The 20659-nt window shown below is 37.0% G+C and overlaps 2 protein-coding genes and 1 long non-coding RNA gene across 11 annotated transcripts in view; 2 read left to right on the forward strand and 1 right to left on the reverse strand.

The window, feature by feature from the left end:
- The window catches only part of rapgef2b (Rap guanine nucleotide exchange factor 2b), a 136142-nt gene extending 129813 nt beyond the window's left edge, over positions 1–6329 (reverse strand). For all 9 annotated transcript variants that reach the window (XM_016252224.1, XM_016252222.1, XM_016252216.1 and 6 more), the window contains exon 1: positions 5720–6329. In XM_016252224.1, coding sequence (XP_016107710.1) covers positions 5720–5788 — 69 coding nt within the window. In that variant the 5' untranslated portion in view covers positions 5789–6329. The remainder of the gene's footprint in view (positions 1–5719) is intronic.
- Positions 6330–8080: 1751 nt separating this feature from the next.
- LOC107566697 (uncharacterized) lies at positions 8081–11477 on the forward strand. Its single transcript, XR_001606538.1, has 4 exons — positions 8081–8294; positions 10942–11020; positions 11133–11247; positions 11394–11477. It is a non-coding gene; the product is annotated as an uncharacterized lncRNA (long non-coding RNA).
- Positions 11478–13968: 2491 nt separating this feature from the next.
- On the forward strand, positions 13969–20652 carry LOC107566702 (peptidyl-prolyl cis-trans isomerase D-like). The gene is made up of 10 exons (XM_016252229.1): positions 13969–14133; positions 15619–15759; positions 16145–16251; positions 16663–16851; positions 17214–17336; positions 17725–17831; positions 18863–19007; positions 19323–19409; positions 20028–20070; positions 20161–20652. Exons 1-10 carry the CDS (start codon positions 14049–14051, stop codon positions 20247–20249), a joined length of 1116 nt encoding a protein of 371 aa, XP_016107715.1. The 5' UTR covers positions 13969–14048; the 3' UTR covers positions 20250–20652.
- The last annotated feature ends 7 nt before the right edge of the window (positions 20653–20659 follow it).

Raw genomic sequence — 20659 nt, forward strand, 5'->3', positions numbered from 1 at the left:
CTCCAGGAGGCGTGCCGTGGGCGGAGCTAAAGATTGACGAGCACTTGCGCTCCGACTGCCAACAAAATACAGACAGTTGATGCAGTTTCACTTACCGTCTGCAGTTCTGAATCATGACCGTGATCTTTTATAGTTCGACAGCTCCATCCTTCAGTATCAAATGAAGTATGCAAATCCAGCATCGAACTGGGCCTTGCTTATAAAACGTTCGTCAACAAACACACTTGTGAAACTCCGTTGCTGCTCCGGAAAAACAATCTGCATCCACTGTTTAACTTACATAACGTTGGGTTCTTTAGGAAGCTGAACAAAGTTATCTTTCCCTTAAAACCAAAAACACACTTCTTTGGAGACATTCTTCCCGAGCGAGTCCTGTGCAGCGCTGCCACCGGATGAAGCACGTTGATGGGCGCGCTCTTTCTCTCGCTCTGGTCGATGTGTGCGTGGGCGCGCTCCTCCGGGAGAAATGCCCATATAAGGAGTTCCACCCTCGTCTACGTCATGAAGAGCCACGATCGAAAAAAAACTCTCTGAAACTTGTACGAAACCGGAAGTAAGATTTTTGGCACAGAAATACTCCATCATATTTCCAAATTGTTTTTTCAAATTTTGTCCATGCTTAGCATGAGAATCCGACTCTTCAACAGTGTAAACAACTTTGAATGCATGAAACAGCATTGTACCCCCCCCTTTAACGGTTTTAAATATCTGCATTCTACTGTTAATGGATTTCCTGCACTGCTATTCCTATGCCACTACTGAATTAATGCCAAAGGTTTAGGCTAGTTTTGTCTGAGCTGTGAACTTGCAGTCTGAACTGGATGTGATGAAAAAGAAACATCCAGTTGTCCTCGCTTATGGCATGCAACAACAAACATACAGCACGACCAGTGTTGTCAGATATGCATACTAATGACTCTTATGAACTGGTTCTTTTTAATGAATCAGCCAACATGACTCAAGTCATTCTTGTGGCAAAGCTATTGGTTTAAATCGTTCTAGTGACTAACTAACATCGGGTCAGAGCTGTTCTTCACTTATTCACTGACCACAAAGTGAACTTTCATCAAGTCGAGCTGGAAATAAAGCAGTACTGTTAATGGAATCGGTATCATTAGAATCAGCACTGTTACATTTCTCCATTTCCCCTCCCTAGTTGGAAAGCAAAATGATACGAACAGAACAAAAGTAACTACACAAGCAGGTGTAGTTTTACTACACATCTTATCAATATTATACAAGCAGTCCGTTTCTCTGCAAAATCTCAGAAGCATAAGCAAATGGTCCTCTTACCTTTAAACTGCAGAAGAATTAGAAAGCTATAAATGGATTTTTCCAAAAGGCAGAAAACTAGTGCACAACAGGTAAAACACAAAGCAATGTGACCAACTGTAGCTTGTGATGAGCATTTTTTAAGTTTGTTATTAAATTAAGCATGTGATGACCACTGGTGCATTCAAATATTGCATTCCACTTCATTGGATGAGCTTATTAGACTCTCCTACCAAAACTAAAACGGACGCACATAGTCAAATGCTGTTGGTCCAGCAATAACTGGATTGGAATGCTCTAGTAAAAACATTTAATTTGCCTTCCAAATCCTAGTGAAATTCCCACTTCAGCCATTAGGCATTCCTCATATTTTGCTTTTAAATAAATAAAGGAACCCAGTGGCTGGCCAATTTTAACATAAGCCAAGCATCATTTGGCATGAAATCAAAAGGTCAAATGACCTCATCATACTGGAAATAATAGCCCAATAAGACTTAAAGGTACCAATGCAATTCCATAATCATTTATCTACACATAATCCATAATCATCACCATCAGCATTTGATGGGCCATTACAGGCTATACATTACCAAAGAATAATATCTCTTTGAGCCAACAACATAGGAGAAGAAAGACGTGCCACACGCTCTGGTTTTAACGTGAGAGTTGTCATCATTTGTTTATGTTCTCCAGCCGACCCGTTTATTCTTCCTGTGTAAACTGAGATGGGAGATGTCACTGAAACCACTCTTTGTTCACGCACGCTTGTGTATGTACAGTATGTGTCCAACTACTTCTGTCAAGGCAATGACTCCTATTCATAACATGTGACTTCACTTGGCAAGAAGACTAAGAAAAAAACGTCTATGTAAAAATTCAGAAACAGAGAAAAACAAGACCTGAGGCTATAAGAATAGCAGTTCTTTCTGCCAGTATTTTTAAAAGGTACCATTAACTACTAAAACATGTTTAGACAGTGAGGATGGCAAGACAACAGTCTACAGATTTTGAATACGTTGAATCATGTTTAACAAATTTTTCTTTATAACATTTTAAAGATGTATGCTTTTGGTACAAGGCACATTTCACTCCAAAATAATATATTTATAACACCATACCTTGAAAACTAAAATTTTAGGATCATTGATGTTATTATATTATATTATATTACATTACATTATACTATAATATGTTATAGATATACTAATGTTTTTTTTTGTAATTTCCAATATTATCAATAGTGATTTTCATGGCATTACCATTACTGTAATACAATTTAATTCAGAATAATGCAAAATAATTAAGCACTATAATACTGAGTTATGGATTAAATAACACATTAATAATATATTAAATAATATATCATAACTTTTGCATTGCGGTAATGAGATTTTTAATAGGCTTTTCTTTTATGATTGATTTAAAAATAAAAAACATCTAGACAATACTTTGACAGAGATTGACCCATATGCCTCTGCTCTTACAAGAATTCATAAGACACCTGCAGCTTACGGACTGGCATATGTGTGTAAACAAAGCTTCATTAGTGAAGAACAAAAAAAAGGGATTGGAGCGGGAAGATTTTTTTTTTTTTTTTAGCAAACAAGAAAAAGGATTTCTTAGACTCTGTCAAGCTCAGACAACCCTCTGATGCACTTCCTCTCACTGTTAAAAAAAGTAAGGAAGGAAGCTGCTTGGAAGGAAACCATCAGTCCAGGATGACCAGCTTCTCATATGTTTGTGGGCATCAAAAAAAAGAAAGAGATTTTGTCTTCTGACGTCAAATGTTATATTTAGCTTGTTCATTTACCGAATACTCAATATGCGGCCCTGTGGAACAATAAGAGATGTGCCCTCCTGCACTTTGATCTACTGACTCAGAGGTCAAAGCAAAAACTCCCATCAGCCTGTTCACAGTCTCCTTGACCTCTGCATACCTGTCTGCCTTCAAAAATAGCTTCCTAAAAGCTAGAAGCTACACTCTTCACTATTCCCCCATATCGCCTACTCCAATTGGGGAACATTTCGCCCCATTAAGATCTACACCATCCATCAGCAAGTTAATGCAAAGCGCTGAGGTTGTTGCCGTTAACCCGTAATGAGCTTCAAGCTCCATTAGAACAGCCTGCGTCATTCCCTAAAAAGAAGTCTTTACACTAGAATGGTGTCTTAAAGCCCACTTCATGGAACAGCTCCTTTCAGTCCACATGAACTGACCGAGATTACATCATGCTATATTCTACGAACTCGCAAGTGACTTTTTCAATTGTGAACTTAAGGTGTGGTGCGCTCTGGTTTCAGGGGTCAGTATTCCCAAACTCACGCACACATGCTGATCGCTCAGGCCAAAGTACTGAGATAACTGAATAAAGGCCAACTCTGAAGTGACCCGGGATGATATAAAGCTCCATCACTCAATGGGAGCAGACATGGAATATCACGTAATCTCTAGGAAATGCAGCTGTACAGAGTTGCATTCGCTAATGAATACCATACTGACCCTCAAGTGCCTCTATTGTCTGGCATGCTTAAATCCAGGTACAAACAACTCAATGCATGAACAGATGTGATTGTTCCCCGGTGCACTAAAATAGTTTTCACAATCAGTTTGTTACGTCTCAGGGCTCAATCTGATGTAAAAGGCTTAATGAGTGAACATGTTTATTTCCACACAACAGGAACATTGTGTGATTATAAGATTATTGTGTGATTAATAGCACGCACATGTGAAGCAGACCAGCTGGTTTGCTATTATTCATGTCCATTGTATGATAATGTACTCAAGATTCATACACTGAGCTGCTTCAGTTAATTTCAGCAAAACACACATAATCTGTAGGAGAATCTTTGTAACCCAATAAAAGTGGAAAAACGGGGGCTAAATCAAATTAGTCAGAGAACAGAAGAATCGTATCGCTTATTTTCTGTCTGACAACCTCTCACCTCAAGTGCCCGACACATTATTTAATTAGTATTGACTAGAGGTGTTTAGTTTGTGAACGAATCAAATCATTCTTGTTCACTTCCATGCACTGACTCGTTTTTTGTTCTCTGAACATGTGACTGCTTCCTGCTTTCAAAAACGGACTATAGCAAGCATTGCTGATGGGCTGTGAAGCATTTAATTGTTTTGTCGTTAAATGGTTTTGTTTGTGAACTACACATGAAAGTCACCTGAACGTGATGAATGAATTATAAATATTGTTTGTGAACGAGAATGCATACAAATGACTGATGACCATGCACAATTAAAATGGACGTTTTCTGAATGAAACAATGAACACAATGTAACAATGTGCAGAAATGGCCACTTAGCATTGCTTCATATAAGTGAAAGATTTTTTTGTAAGCGAACTCACAATATTTGAATGAATGCAAATCCAGCAACATCCATTTTTTTTGTAAGCACCCCCAAAATATTAGTTGTGCATTTCTGTTCATTCATTTGTGATGTTCATTTATTTTGCAAAATAAATGTTTTGTTCATTCGGTGCCGCCCCGAGAATCGTTTACTTTAATGATTCAGTCAAACACCGATTCGTTCACGAACAAAACATGAATAACGAATGTCCAATTTATGATAACGATGACCTCAGATGCCCTTAAAATATTGATCTTCTTCGGTGATTTTCAGCATAAAACACACAATTGTTGTGAATTATTGTAACCTAAGATAATATAGAGGGCAAAATCGAATTAACCAGATGTGCAGTAGAAGAATCAATGGCTTCTTTTATGTCTGACAAAGCAGCCTGTCACTTTAAGTGCCCGACTCGTTAGTATCGATTATTTTCCGTAGTTTCTCCAAATCATCACAGACAATACAAACACTTCAAGGGAGAAAATATCACAAACTGAACTGCAAATACATTTCGACTTTTACATATATCGACAGCCCTGCAGAAAACGTATAATAACGCTTTTCGGTCGCCTGCTGAGCCACGTAAAAGGGTGGAGACTATACCAAGCAGGCAAAATGTCATCGCAACGCCTTTCAAAGCATAATAGAACAATATTTTGCACTTAAAACCTATAACTAAAAGTCAGTTCTGTCTCACATCACACAGTAGCACGGCTTTATGCACTGTTAAACTGTTTCCGACGCAAAGTCGTGCTGACAAGGCTTGTGTAGCAGTGAAAAACGTAGTTTACAAACGTTTGCTTCATGTTTATGTAATAGACTGCAAAAACAGTGAAGAGAAAATACACGTGCCTGCATTATAAGCTGATTGGGGACAATACATGTATGCATATTAATTCATGCCATTTTATTTCATTGCACTGCTTATCCAAAGCTATACAAACTTAAAAAACTGTTGCACTGTCAACACTGTGAAAGAAAAGCACATCATGCACGTGATACTAGTAACAGCAGTAACGCAGCATACTGTAACATTTAACAGCCACCAGTGCACATAATAAATGATTTAAAAGACTGTCTTCTGACCTGTTGCGTCCTGTCTGAAGGATTCACCATCACCGCCTGCCGAAAACTGTTATCCACATAGGACGCCATGGTTTTCAAAACAATCGCGCACAACAGTTAAGTCAAATAATCCCAAGCAAATCTCACAAGTGGCTTTTTAGTGATACAAAAACGTTTTTATATAGCAGCAACTGCAGAGGAGAGCCTGTCCCCAGGCCACAGCCTAAGCCAGGAGCTCTCTTACTGTCCCTCGTCCCAATCTTACAAAGCCAGACGGTCTGCTTTTCCTATTCCAGCCGCTGAAGCTTCAACTGTGACTTGACAGGCTATTCTGTGTTAATGAAAGGTTTTTGCAGACGAGTGCTTTTTTCAGCATTCCGTTTGTCTCCTGTTCGCTATTCTATCTTCTTCAGTTTTCCATTTTAAAACAATGTGTGTTGTGTGATTGTCCATTTTAAGCCATTTGCAAAGCAGCGGAGGGTCAAAGGCAGCATTTATAAATAGTGGTTTAGCGTCTAAACGCGACGGATGGTCTGCCGTCTGGGCTCGCTGTTGTAAGCCACCACCATGGTGACCGACCGCCTCAAGAGGTTTCATGGGCGAGTCCATTCAGCACAATAACGCGCCCACAGACCAACCTAGCTACCCACAACACATAGTGCTTGTCTCCATCCACTGGCTGAAGACGGTAGTGCAAGCTTTGAGTCATACACTATTATAATACACACATTTCCTGGCAGGTATGGGGAAAGACAATGATAATCCACAAATTAAAATGTATATTTCTTTTTACTTTATTTTTGCTAAAAAATATATATTTCTGCAGTTTTAATTTGAATTAGTTTGTTACTAATTCAAAATGCAACTTTATGTGTTTTTCCAAGGTAATCGTCATAATATAATCATAACAGAGGCTTTTCATATTAACTATACATGCCAAATATGGTAGCTTTCTCTGTGCTGTGGCGGGTTTTACACAGAGGGGAAACTGGAATTAAACAGCTCTGGTCATGTGATAAGAATGTTCATGAAATCTAGACATATGCACTTTCTTTAAAAAAAAAAACATTGTGCCTTTGTTTTGTTTTGTTTTTTTAATGTTTTTTTTAAATCTGTAAATAAAGCTTGTAATATGACACTTCCATGATGATGGAAATCAGTTATCTGAGACTTATATCAACAAAAGCAAACCGGTTCAAAGACATTGTTTGAATATCAAATATTCTGCTGATGTGCTTTGAGAAGTAGTTTGCCTCTACAAACACTGTCTTTGCATTTATAAACAGTAAACGTCAAATCTTGCATTACGTTTTTGCATTAGATGCTGTTATACAAAGCAACTTTTATTGCACTGAAAGTATACATTTTATCAGCTCATGCATTCCCTAAGAATCACACCCATTTATTTGTTTGTTTGTTTGTTTGTGCATTTTATTTATTTATGTGTGCATTTTATTTATTCATTTATTTTATTGTTTGCTTATAGATTTAGGCAAGGCAAGGCAAGGCAAGGCAAGTTTATTTGTATAGCACATTTCATACACAATGGTAATTCAAAGTGCTTTACATAAAATAAAATAAAAACAAAAATCACAACAATAAAACAAGGAATTTAAAAACTTTGAAAAAAAAATTGATTTAAGAGGTTTAAAATGAATTTAAGAAGACGATTATACATATAATATAGTGCAATCAGTTTGGACATCGCACAGTGCTCATTCAATAAATGCACAGCTAAACAGATGAGTTTTGAGTCTGCATTTAAATGTGACTAATGTTTTAGCACATCTGATCTCTTCTGGAAGCTGATTCCAACTGCGGGTGGCATAATAACTAAAAGCACATTCCCCTTGTTTTGTGTGAACCCTCGGTATTTCTAACTGACTCGATCCTAATGATCTGAGTGCTCTGTTAGAAGACTACCTTTTCAATAATCTTTCCTATAAAAGGAAGATTTGATATTTGTCTATAGTTGCTCAATATGGTGTTATCAAGATTTCTCTTTTTCAGAAGGGGTTTAACACATTTAGACACTATAATTTAAATATACTGTGAATTCCTTCATTTATTCCTTTTTCAATAAGTCAGTCTTTTGTCTACTTGTTTATTTGTCTGTAGGTTATTTATTTAGGTTGTTGTTACCAATTTTATTTTTATTTATTTATTTATTTATCACTGATGTCAATGAGAAAACTACAGGCTACATCAGATGTATTGTTTCAAATGTATAGGCCATGTACTAAATAGAATCCGTGTTGACTGACTTTAGTTTAATAAATAGTCCATATAAATAGCAAAATACAACCCGACTAAACACTGGTTCCGTGGAGACCATAGACTGTATAAAAACAGGTGGAGACCAACTGCTCCATGGCAATGGCGCGTGAATGAGTGAGTGACCTCCTGACCAGGGCTTGTTTTACAGCCTCTGAGATGCGCTTACTTATATTTCAAAGATTTGGCAAGTGGCAACAGTTTTAAGACCAAGGTAGCTTAAACAAAGTAAAGGTGATGAAGAGAGTACAACAGGACACTACATCTTCTCAAGCAGACAGGGAAATTCAGAGCTCGTCTGGACAGAGAATACTGTTCACAGGTAAGCATTTATGAACGTTTCTGAAACTAGCTTAGTAGGACACTTTGTTTAATCATTAACAGTTAGTAGGCTAAGTTTACGAATGTGAATCAATGGAACTTTTTTGGTGCTATCTACACTCTTAAAAGTAAAGGTGCTTCACGATGCCATAGAAGAACCTTTTGGTCTAAATGGTTCCATAAAGAACCTTTAACATCTGAAGAACCTTTCTGTTTCACAAAAGGTTCTTTGTGGCGAAAAAAGGTTCTTCAGATTACAAAAAGGTAAGAAAGAGATGGTTCTTTAAAGAACCTTTGACTGAATGGTTCTTTGTGGAACCAAAAATGGTTCTTCTATGGCATCGCTTGAAGAACCTTTTGAAGCACCTTTATTTTTAAGAGTGCAGGTCCAGATGGCATTGGAGATTTCCGTCCCAGGTTGGACTATTTCCCGCGCAGCACTGGAATCGGCCCGTTATCTCCAGATGCCACGAGTGAACTCTCTCTTCCGGTCTGCAGACTGCACCAGACGCCACCCCGCCGTTACCGAAACACTGCTATGTGGTGGAGTGGGCTGGGATCTGCAGAACTCCACTGCACTCAACAGACCAACTGTCATCAACAACAAACAATCTGAGGTTATTATATAGGCGATATGTTTACTTACAATTTCTTTTGGTCAAAAGATCCGTCAAGTGTGACACATATTGTCACTGTGTTCAATAAACTGTATATAGATAGAGTCAATATGTGTATACAGAAACTGACTTTCAAAAATAAACCCATGAGAAATATTGATGTAAAAAGTGAAACAACTACACTTTACTACACTACTAACATTTGTCCTTATTATAGGCCTATTTGTAGACATAAATATAAATAAACAGTACTTTTCAAAGTTTTGGGATCAGTAAGTTGTATCACATTTTCCAAATGCTTAAGCAGCAAATCAGCATATTAGAAAAATTTCTAAAGGATCATGTGACCAGAGTTGGGTAGATTACTTACCTACTTAACTGTAATACGTAATTGATTACAAATTACATGATAAAAATTTTAGTTAGTACTGTAATCTGTTACATTACACATTTTAGGTAATAATCAGACTACTTTTTGATAACTTTTAGATTACTTTTGACCTAACTCGTTTATCACATTGATTTAAATATTGTAACATTTAGATAGAAAATACAAAAAGAACGAAAATGTATTCATGAATGTTATTCATTTTTATTAACAACATGAAGTGCATTAAACATGACATTACATCAAGGTTTCCCAAACTGGGGTAAAGGAACTGCAGGGGGTTTGTAAGTTTAATTAAAAGTTCATAACTCATTAAATAATAAAAATTTCAAATTAAAATAAATTGTTTTAAAACAACATCAATCAGTTAGAAAACTTACTAAAAAATGAAATGAATATTTTATTTGTTTACCCCCAGTCATGTGTAGGTTATTTTAAAAAGGAACATTTAAAAGATGAAAAAGAGGAATTAGAGAGCATCAATTAATTATGAATAATTTATTGCTCTAATGTGAATAATATGTAATCAATAAAACATTAACTGTAGTCAGATTACGAGTATACAAGTACTTAGTTTTTGGAATCTGATTACATAATCCAGATTACATGCACTGTAAAAAATGACCGTGAATTTAACGGTAAAAGACTGTAAAAATGCTACAGTAAAAACCTGTTAAATGGTTAACGGTAAATTCCCCAACTATATACGGTGAAAAACTGTATTGGACATTACATGTATTGGACATTAATTTTACGGTAGTATACCGTTTTTGGAAGTGAAAAAGACCGTATAATTTACAGTGAATAACCGTAAATTGACATTCCCAGAATTCCCTGCGTTACATTTCAAATTTGATGTTTTTTTGTTGAAATAACTATGTTTCTTCTTTTTCTTCATATCAGTTTTGTATATTAGGGTTGTGTGTTACACCTAATGTTGTTAAATGAATGTTTATTGCATTATTTCAGTTTCATGTGTGTTACCATGATGGTGTTTAGTGTCTGTGTGAATAAAGACACTGTGCACCTTCTACATAATGTTATAATTTAAAAGCTGCTTGTGATGGGCTTTGGTTCATCATGTGACTTTCTCATCACCACCTGCATTTGGTGGTTATCAGTGTATTACAAAGGTGCAAAACAGATTTCAGTACTTCAATAGGTTGTTATATTAACATTATATCAGTTAATGAAAATACGGTATTTAACTGTAAATTTAACCCTAAAACGTTGATAACGTATTTTTTACGGTAAAATTCCGGCAGCCACAGCTGCCGTTTTTTTACCGTACATTTTATAGATTTTTTTTTACAGTGTGTAATCAGTTACTGCCCAGCTCTGCATGTGATAAAATTCAGCTTTGCCATCACAGGAATAAATAGCATTTTAAAATATATGAAAATAGAAAACAGTTGTTTTAAACTGTAATAATATAGATCACAATATTACAATATTTCACTAATCAAATAAATCTAAACATTATGAATGTCATATGCATCTCAGTGTCTTTTCTAGGATCAGATTATAACTTTATGTATTTGTTTAACATGTATCAAACTATTCTGCAAATACTGCTTTGAGTGTATTGCCATATTGCATGTGTCTGAATTATGAAATACTTTTTTTCCCCCCCTTGTTATCAGCTTGACAGATTTCAATCAGCCATGCAGAAAGAAGAGACTCACAGCCCGTGGTGAACTACCAGTAACCAGGGAGGGAAGGGTTAGATTACCTCCAACTCCCCCTGTTACTCTAGATGGTGATGGGTTTCACTGGCAGGAAATGGGTAGAGTGGTTCTCCTCTAGTAATCAATAATTCAACGCTTGCACACAGGCAGAATCAGTCCCAGTTTCAGGACAAACAACCGACCTGCGGGAGGCTTGCTTGGAACCACAGTGCATATGATACCTACAGCGAGGACGACAACAAACAGTTCCCGCTTAACCAGGTGAGATGTAAACAAATGCTACACACTCTGAACCCTGTATAACCTCAATGCCTGATTGTTATATTAAGAATAAACTGGAATTCAGTGTCTGACCAGTGTGTAATCTTGTATGCTTCACTCAACATTCTCTCATTGTTCTTCTGCAGTAAAAACAGTCAATCCATATTGAGAAAGCACAACCAGACGGCATTACTTTTTCACTGATATGGATCAGCTCTGATATATGACATGAGGCCTATATAAGCTGACTGATTCTTGCAATTTATTATCCATACAACATTTTGTCAATTCTTATAAAATCACATTAAATGCATCTTTTTTGCTGTACTGTTTATTTCTTGGCTCATTTGCCTCCATGTTATCAACTGGAAAAAAGAGGGTTTTAATACATTCAGTTATTATATTTGTGGGTAGCATACAGAATATTTAGTCCCAAATGAATGCAAACTTTAGGAAAAAAGTACAGAAACAAAGCAGTTTTCTTCATTCACTTTGCTGTTTACCTCATATCTGTGGTTTAAATTGTCAGGAGCTCGTAAAGCCTCAATAACATAGAGATCAAATCCTCTTAGCAAGGGTCACTGTACATTCAGACAGTCGATAGGAACTAGAAAGCAGTAATCCTGCAGCTAAAAGAGGTTTATATGTGATCCCGTCTCTATCACTGGTCAATCCCAGTTAATAATTGTACACAACCCACTCCAGCTGTTTCCAGTATTTTGAGACAGACACAACCTTGTTCAGCTGCAATTCTCACTTTTTCATTACATTTTTGAGACCTTTTGAGAGCATGGTTTGACCTCTAAAGTATTGCCTTCTTCAGGGAAACCTAGACTGGATTTCTCCCCCCCCCCCCCCCCAAATGATTAGCTACAATAATGTATTATTGTCTTTGAGCAAAACGGATCTTTTCTAATGAAAATAGAAAAATCTTGTTCATTCAGAAAATGGCAAAGACTGTTGATTATTTAGTAATTGTATCAAATTAAAATTATGTATATTAAACCATAATTTAATTGAATAAAAAATGAGCCTCTTGTCTTCCCTCCAACTCCAACTCTATAGTATGATTTTTCCATCCAGCTAGGTTCTTCTACAATTACCCCATCAACTTCGGTCAGAAATCTTGGTGTAACTTTTGATAACCAGTTGACCTTCAAAGACCACATTGCAAAGACCGCTCGATCTTGCAGGTTTGCATTGCACAACATCAGAAAGATCAGGCCCTTTCTAACGGAGCATGCTGCACAACTTCTTGTCCAGGCCCTTGTCATCTCTAGGCTGGACTACTGCAATGCTCTTCTGGCTGGACTCCCATCAAGCACAATCAAACCTCTACAAATGATTCAGAATGCAGCGGCACGACTGGTCTTCAACGAGCCCAAAAGAGCCCATGTTACACCTCTCTTTATCTCCTTGCACTGGCTACCGGTTGCGGCCCGAATCAAGTTCAAGACATTGATGCTTGCATATAGAACAGCCACAGGCTCAGCACCCGCCTACTTCCACTCACTACTACGAATTTACATCCCCTCCAGAAGTCTGAGATCCGCTAGTGAGCGACGCCTCGTGGTACCATCACAGAGAGGCTCAAAATCACTTTCCAGAGTGATTTTGGGGGCCACTCCTGGCCACTCCTGGCTGGTGGAACGATCTTCCCACCCCTATCCGGAATGCTGAATCCCTGACAATTTTCAAGCGACAGCTGAAAACTCATCTCTTTCGAAGCTATTTGACTTCATCATAAAAAAGAAAAAAAAAGTATCTCTCTCTTTATTTATTCCTTCTCTTTCTAGCTTGTACTTATTTGAACAATGTCTAAGAACTTGGTATTACAAGCACTTCCTGTGTCTGTTTGCCTCTTTAAGAAGAATCGCTTTATGTATCCCCCAGTTGTAAGTCGCTTTGGATAAAAGCGTCTGCTAAATGACTAAATGTAAAATGTAAAATGTAAACCACACAGTGCAGGTTGCAACACTAGGTTCAAACTATTTATTTTATGTTTTGCTATGGTTATTTAATAAAACATGTTTTAAAAAAAATAGGATCTCAGTGATGCTAAAATGAAGTTGACATGCTTGTGAAAGCAAATATGAGCACAATTATACTGTGCTTTTGATCTGGAAGGAGGTGAAATATGGAAAGACTCTTGCCTGATTTTGAAATGTTTTCATAAATATCTGACTATAGATAGCTGTAAAACCTTATATGTCACCCTTGACCACAAAATCAGTCATAAGTAGCACGGGTATATTTGTAGCAATAGCCAACAATATGGGTCAAAATGATAGATTTTTCTTTTATGCCAAAAATCATAAGGATATTAAGTAAAGATGAATTCCATGAAGATATTTTGTAAATTTCCTACCGCAAATATATAAAAACTTAATTTTTTATTAGTAATATACATTGCTAAGAACTTCATTTAGACAACTTTAAAGGCGATTTCTCATTATTTTGATTTTGTGCACCCTCAGATTCCAGATTTTCAAATAGTTGTATCTCTGCAAGATATTGTCCTATCCTAACATTATTTATTCAGCTTTCAGAATATGCATAAATTTCGATTTAAAAATTTTTTTTTAATTGACCCTTATGACTGGTTTTGTGGTCCAGACTCCAGGGTCACATAGGAGGTATATTTTTCAAACTAAGCAGTGCAGCGAATCCGTGTACTAGACTCCAGAGCAGTAGAGGGCGCTACACGCTCACAGTTACAACGTTACTAGTGCTTTCCTTTCACAGAATATTCCAGTGACTCGTCCATTGTAGAAGCATTTCCCCTATCAAAATCAAAGAAAATGTCAAACCCAACTCCTGTAGCCAAGCCTGGAAACGCAGACAACCCTCTGGTATTCTTCGATGTAGATATCGGTGGCGAAAGAGGTCAGGATCTTTTATTTTTCTTTAGAAAGTAGCTGAATGACTGCATGCTGCTGTGTTCTGCCACATGCTTGTAACTGCACAGAAGGAAGACACAGACAGAAATAGATGCACTGAACTCAACCATAGATACAACTATTTAGAAAAGCAGTGTAAATTTGGCATTGAGTCACTGTTGTACAGTACATTTTATGTCCCCTTCAAATTGATTAAAATATTAAAGTCACATTCTTTAAGATTGAAATCATATAGTTTACATTATTATAGCTGAGTGTACATGGGGTGATTTTTTAACATGAGAAATATTACAGGTGTACTCATTTCACGTGTTTCAGCAATATTCCATACAAAAAATATTTCTTTGCCAGTTATAGTATTAAATAACAAAAATACAAACTACAAAACGGCAACAAATAAGAGAAACGATGACAGCACTGCACATTTCTACCCTTCTGTTACAGTAACTCCTTTGGAAATTAAACAGTAGATTTTAAAGGGATAGTTCAGCCAAAAATTTAAATTTGATGTTTATCTGCTTACCCCCAGGGCATCGAAGAGGTGACTTTGTTTCTTCAGTGGAACACAAACGAAGATTTTTAACTCAAACCGTTGCAGTCTGTCAGTCGTATAATGGCAGTCTATGGGCTCCATGGCTTTGAGAGTCAAAAAAACATACACAGACAAAACCAAATTAAACCCTGCGGCTCGTGACGATACATTGAGGTCTTAAGACACGAAACGATCGGTCTGTGCAAGAAACTGAACAGTATTTATATAATTTTTTACCTCTGATCCACCTTAATGTCCAGCTGTCCTGAACACGTTCTCAACAGCCGACGCTTGTATGTGTTCTGGCATAGTAGACATAGATATATATAAGTAGATGCCTCATTAGTGACTGTTTCTATGAGCCGCGAGAATCTACTTATATGATGATATGTTATATGTTGATGAGTCACACGCCGGATGTTGTGAATGCGCTCAGGACAGTTGGACATTGTGGTGGATCAGAGGTAAAAAATGATATAAATACTGTTCAGTTTCTTGCACAGGCCGATCGTTTCGTGTCTTAAGACCTCAATGTATCGTCACAAGCCACAGGTTTTGTCTGTATGTTTTTTTTTTACTCTCAAAGCCATGGAGCCTATTCACTGCCATTATATGACTGACAGACTGCAACGGTTTGAGTTAAAAAATCTTTGTTTGTGTTCTACTGAAGAAACAAAGTCACCTACATCTTGGATGCACTGGGGGTAAGCAGATAAACATCAAATTGTCATTTTTGGGTGAACTATCCCTTTAAGTTTTTATTATGTAAAGCAGACTCAATATGGTCAGATTGGCATATCAAATGTACAAAAAAGGTCATAGGGATTTAAATAAAATGTAAAAATACAACATCAGTAAAAATATGTAATATCTCATGCATATTTAAAGATCAATGAAACGATCGGATGATTCGTTCCTGCTGTTTTTATCTCTTTGCAGTTGGCCGTATAGTGTTTGAGCTCTTTGCTGATGTGGTCCCTAAGACGGCAGAGAATTTCCGTGCTCTTTGTACCGGCGAGAAAGGGATCGGTAAAAGCACCGGAAAACCGCTGCACTTCAAGGGCTGTCCATTCCACCGCAGTGAGTGTCCTGACCTCCCGTTTCCATGGAGACGCATGTAATGAGCTAATGGCAGGGTTCACACAATCATGGAAAAACCTGGAGAAATCCGGCAACTCATTTCTAGGCCTGGAAAAATTTTGTAAATCACTATATAATATATACTTTCTTTCCCTGTAATGCCAAGCTCTAAACTTTCTCATTTCATTTCATGCTTGCTAGATTATAATTTGTAAAAGTATTTTTTTTTTTTTATTACACTTATATATCAAGTATAATCATATAAACTATAACGATTGGCACATGACATACAACTGGAAATCCACTCTCTATAAAACATTTAATCAAAATCTTATTCAGTATTCATTCGTATGTAATCAGTTGTATTTATTTTTGTACCCCTCAGTCATCAAGAAATTTATGGTCCAGGGTGGAGATTTTTCTAATCAGAATGGTACCGGAGGAGAGAGCATCTATGGGGACAAGTTTGAGGATGAAAACTTTTACTACAAGGTACCACAGAGCTGCTTTGCTATAAAGGGTATTTCACCCAAAAATAAGATGACATTTTGTTCCAATCCTGTAACACAAAAGTAATTAAGGATTCTCTCGAAAATGGTAGAAATCATGATAAGATTCTGGTCACACCACCCCTCCCCAAAGTATGTCAAACCTTGTTTAATGCACATATTCCCTGACAAAATTTCAATTTTTTTTTTGTGAATTTGTCCTTTAACTAATCAAAGCCATCAGTATGTGTAATTGCTATGAGATTAAATAAACCAAATACGGCACTTGATCTATCTCCGAGGCATTCGCTAATTTCCTGGTGTCTGCTCTGAGGAAAAAATGAGATAAAGCTTCTGTTTTTTTTTGTCAAATGAAGTGGTGCGCTATTAATCTGGTTGTCTTTTGCCCCCCTAGCATGACAAAGAGGGGCTGCTCAGCATGGCGAATGCTGGCCCCAACACGAATGGCTCACAGTTCTTTATGACCACGGTTCCCACACCGCACCTGGATGGCAAACATGTTGTTTTTGGGCAGGTGCTGAAGGGAATGGGGGTGATGAAAATGCTGGAGGGGATGGAAACAAAGGACGACAATCCTGTGAAGGTGACCATGTTAAAAGCATGCAAACATCTTTTACTTCTTAAATGCATCATGGCATTGTGACAACTGCATTCATGCTTGGAACTCTAAAGCGACAGAGATCTTAACTGGTCCTGAAGGACAGCTATTTCTGAGATCTTTCTTTCACAGTCATTTAGTCACCCTAATCAAGATTTAATCGTCTGGAAATGTAGTCTGTCACATGTCCTGCTCAGGTGAACTAGCTAAGTGTGATGAATTAATGTTTTGAAAGAAGACATTGTGTGTGACCTTTTTTCTCTCCAGTAAGGAAATGAAGTATTTTCCTTATTCCAGTGAGCAACTGAATATTTAGATTGATTGTAACCATCATCTGTCTCTCTCAGCCCTGCATTATTGCTGAATGTGGAGAACATAAAGAAGGTGATGACTGGGACATCGGTCCTAATGACGGCTCAGGAGACACATACCCAGACTTCCCTGAGGACTCTGACGTGGACTTTAAAGATGTCATTATATTTCTGCATCTTCACTTGCATATACACTATACTATATATCACCTGCTCTATAAAATCCAGAATCACTTTAACTCAGAAGCTCGTTTTGAATTTATGCACTACGAAGGAAAAAGAAAAGCCTAAGCTTTCTAAGGATACTTATATTATGGCAGTGGTTTTGGAGTATAAATATAATGTAGTGTGTGTATACTATATATATTGAATGTATATTGATAGATCAATGAATAATCAGTCATTAAAAAGCATTACAGTCTGCCACAATATATAACATATTACAGTTTATTATATAATATGATAGCTGGGATGTGATTTACATGCTAAAAATGCAAAATAATTGAAAAAAATCCAATCAACACTTTATTCTAAATTCTTTTTCTAGACAAACAAAGTCTTGTCTGTGGCAGAGGATTTGAAAAACATCGGGAATAACTTCTTCAAGGCTCAGAACTGGCAGTCGGCCATCAAGAAATATTCAAAAGCTCTCAGGTGAACACTTGTCTTGTCTGCCATTAAGCCCCATTATTGCATTACGCTTGCACCGTGACATTAAAGAGACAGCTTTTCACACTTGATCTCAATTTGTCAAACATTTTTAACCATACTGTCGTAGCTGGTTTCTTTCCTCATTATGCCTTATATCATGATGACATTTCCTTAAGCACCTCTTTGATATGCATTACATTTACATTTAGTCATTTAGCAGATGCTTTTATCCAAAGCGACTTACAAATGAGGACAATGGAAGCAATCAAAATCAACAAAAGAGCAATGATTTGCAAGTGCTATAACAAGTCTCAGTTAGCTTAATGGCGTACACGTAGCAAGGGTTTTTTAAATAATATAATAAATAAAAACAGATAGAATAGAAAAAGAATAGAGCAAGCTAGTGTTAGAGGTCTTTTTTGCTTTTGTTAATTGTATAATAAATGAAAAGAAAACAATACAAAAAGATTAGAAAGCAAGTTAGTTTTTTTTTTTAAGAAAACAAACAGCAAATGAATAGAGTGCAAGTCTAAAAGGGACAAGTTTTTTTTAAAGAATAGAGAGTGCTAGAGTTAGAGGGTCAAATAAAAAAATGGAAGAGATGTGTTTTTAGCTAATTCTTGAAGATGCTCGGATTGAGTTGGGCAGGTCATTCCACCAGGAGGGAACCGTTAATGTAAAAGTGATTTTGTGCTTCTTTGGGATGGCACAATAAAGCGACGTTCACTTGCAGAACGCAAGCTTCTAGAGGGCACATAAGTCTGAAGTAATGAATTTAGGTAAAGGTGTGCAGAGCCAGTGGTGGTTTTGTAGGCAAACATCAATGCTTTGAATGTTATGCGAGCAGCTATTGGTAGCCAGTGCAAATTGATAAACAGAGGTGTGACGTCCGTTCTTTTTGACTCATTAAAAATGTATCTTGCTGCATTAAGATTGCTAACTGTAATCTAAAGTGAGCGTCGTTGGACAACACTGTGATTGCAACATGTCTGTATGCATCACTATAACCCAGCAAAGGTTGTTTTGGTCCACAGGTATCTAGAGATTTGCGGCAACACCTTAGATGACGATAGTGTCCTAAAAAAGCTGGAGCCCACGGCCCTGAGCTGCATTCTCAACACGGCCGCCTGCAAACTCAAACTGAAACTCTGGCAGGAAGCTATTGAGAGCTGTGATGAGGTAACATGGGACCTTCTGACATTGAGCCGACTGAATGGTGTCCAGTTCCATCTGGGTTACAGGATACAAGAAGCAAAGGGCCTTGATGTTTTATAAAGATGTACCTCAGCTATTCACTGCTCTTGAAATAACCTTGTCACGGCCGCTACCATTTATAGATCACCAGACGCACTGTCGTCTCTATTTAGGGAACCGTTTAAATGGATTCAGATTTCTTGAAATGGCCTGTACAAGTGTATTTTCTCCTTGTTTGTGAGGTGATTGTGATGTTTTATGTTTTATAACATAAACATAGTGGTGTTTTTTTTCCCTCAGGCCCTGGAGCTTAACCAGACAAACACTAAAGCGTTGTTCAGGAGAGCTCAGGCCTGGCAGGGACTTAAAGAATTCAACAAGGCCATGGTACCAACACTACATGGACAGAAATACACATTCATCTCACTCTAAATCAGTGGTTCCCAAACTTTTTCAGTCAAGCGAACAGAGCAGCCCACCTGAGACCTCAGATACCTAAAAACTACCAAAACAGTTGCTCACAGTTTTTGCGCATACTGTAGGTAATTAGCCTAAAGACAACTGGTAATTCAACATTTTTAATTCAGCCACAAATAGTTTGAGAACCACTGCACTAAATGCCTCAAAGAAAACAATGAAATTCTGGCATCATTTACTCACCCTCATGTCTTTCCAAACCTGTATGACTTAATTTCTTCCATGGAAACTGGTTTGGCACTTTCAGGCTTGAAAAAAGGATGCATTATGAATACTCTGAGTTTAATTTAGAACTAGTTAACAGGACATGTTATTCAGGAAAACTGCTTAATTCATTAGTAAACTACATATTCTCTAGGTCTGAGGGCTTTGCTTTTGTCAAAGAGAATCACCCCAATTACTGAATGTAGAACAAAGACAGATGTTAAAAGTTTAAATGAATCCGTCTTACAAAAAAAGAAAATTGTTCCAATTTACATGACAGTTTATTTCTTAAGAGCACTCATCTTTTTTGTTTTTAAACTGCAGATTGATCTGAAGAAAGCACATGAGATTGCACCAGATGACAAAGGTTAAACAAATTCTGAATTTGATTAAAAAAATATTTTATGATTTGTGAATATATATATATTTTTTTACATTTTCCTTTCACTGGTTTCAGCGATTGGAAATGAAATGCTGAAAGTGAAGCAGCAAGTGAAGGAGGAGAAAGAGAAAGAAAAGAAGATTTATGCCAAAATGTTTGCGTAACGGAAACGGCAGTGACCTCACTCCACACCGACCTACCTGCATATGTTCACTTACAATGCACTTGTGTCTTAGTGTTTCAGTCTAACGCTGGGGAAAAAAGGCCTTGGAGTCTTTCATTTAGGATAAATATGAAATGTCCAGTTTGGAAGGACATTTCATTTTGTCTACGGTGTTATAAAACGATTTGTCTGTAAGTGAATGAAAAACATTTGTGCATTTTTAGTACGCTGATCTAAAGATGTCTTGTATTGATTACTGTTCAAGAAAGAATAGGCAAATAATATTGTTTGTTTCTGGGTTCATTTATCAAATGGTGGCAAAAAAAAGCAACTTTTTTCTTTTGATGAAATGAGATTCAGTCCTGTCAGTTGTGTGAAATAAAACAATTGATATTTTCATGGATTTTTGTG

The sequence above is a fragment of the Sinocyclocheilus grahami genome, unplaced genomic scaffold, assembly GCF_001515645.1.
Source record: "Sinocyclocheilus grahami isolate Dianchi unplaced genomic scaffold, SAMN03320097.WGS_v1.1 scaffold1093.1, whole genome shotgun sequence".
Taxonomy (NCBI): domain Eukaryota; kingdom Metazoa; phylum Chordata; class Actinopteri; order Cypriniformes; family Cyprinidae; genus Sinocyclocheilus; species Sinocyclocheilus grahami.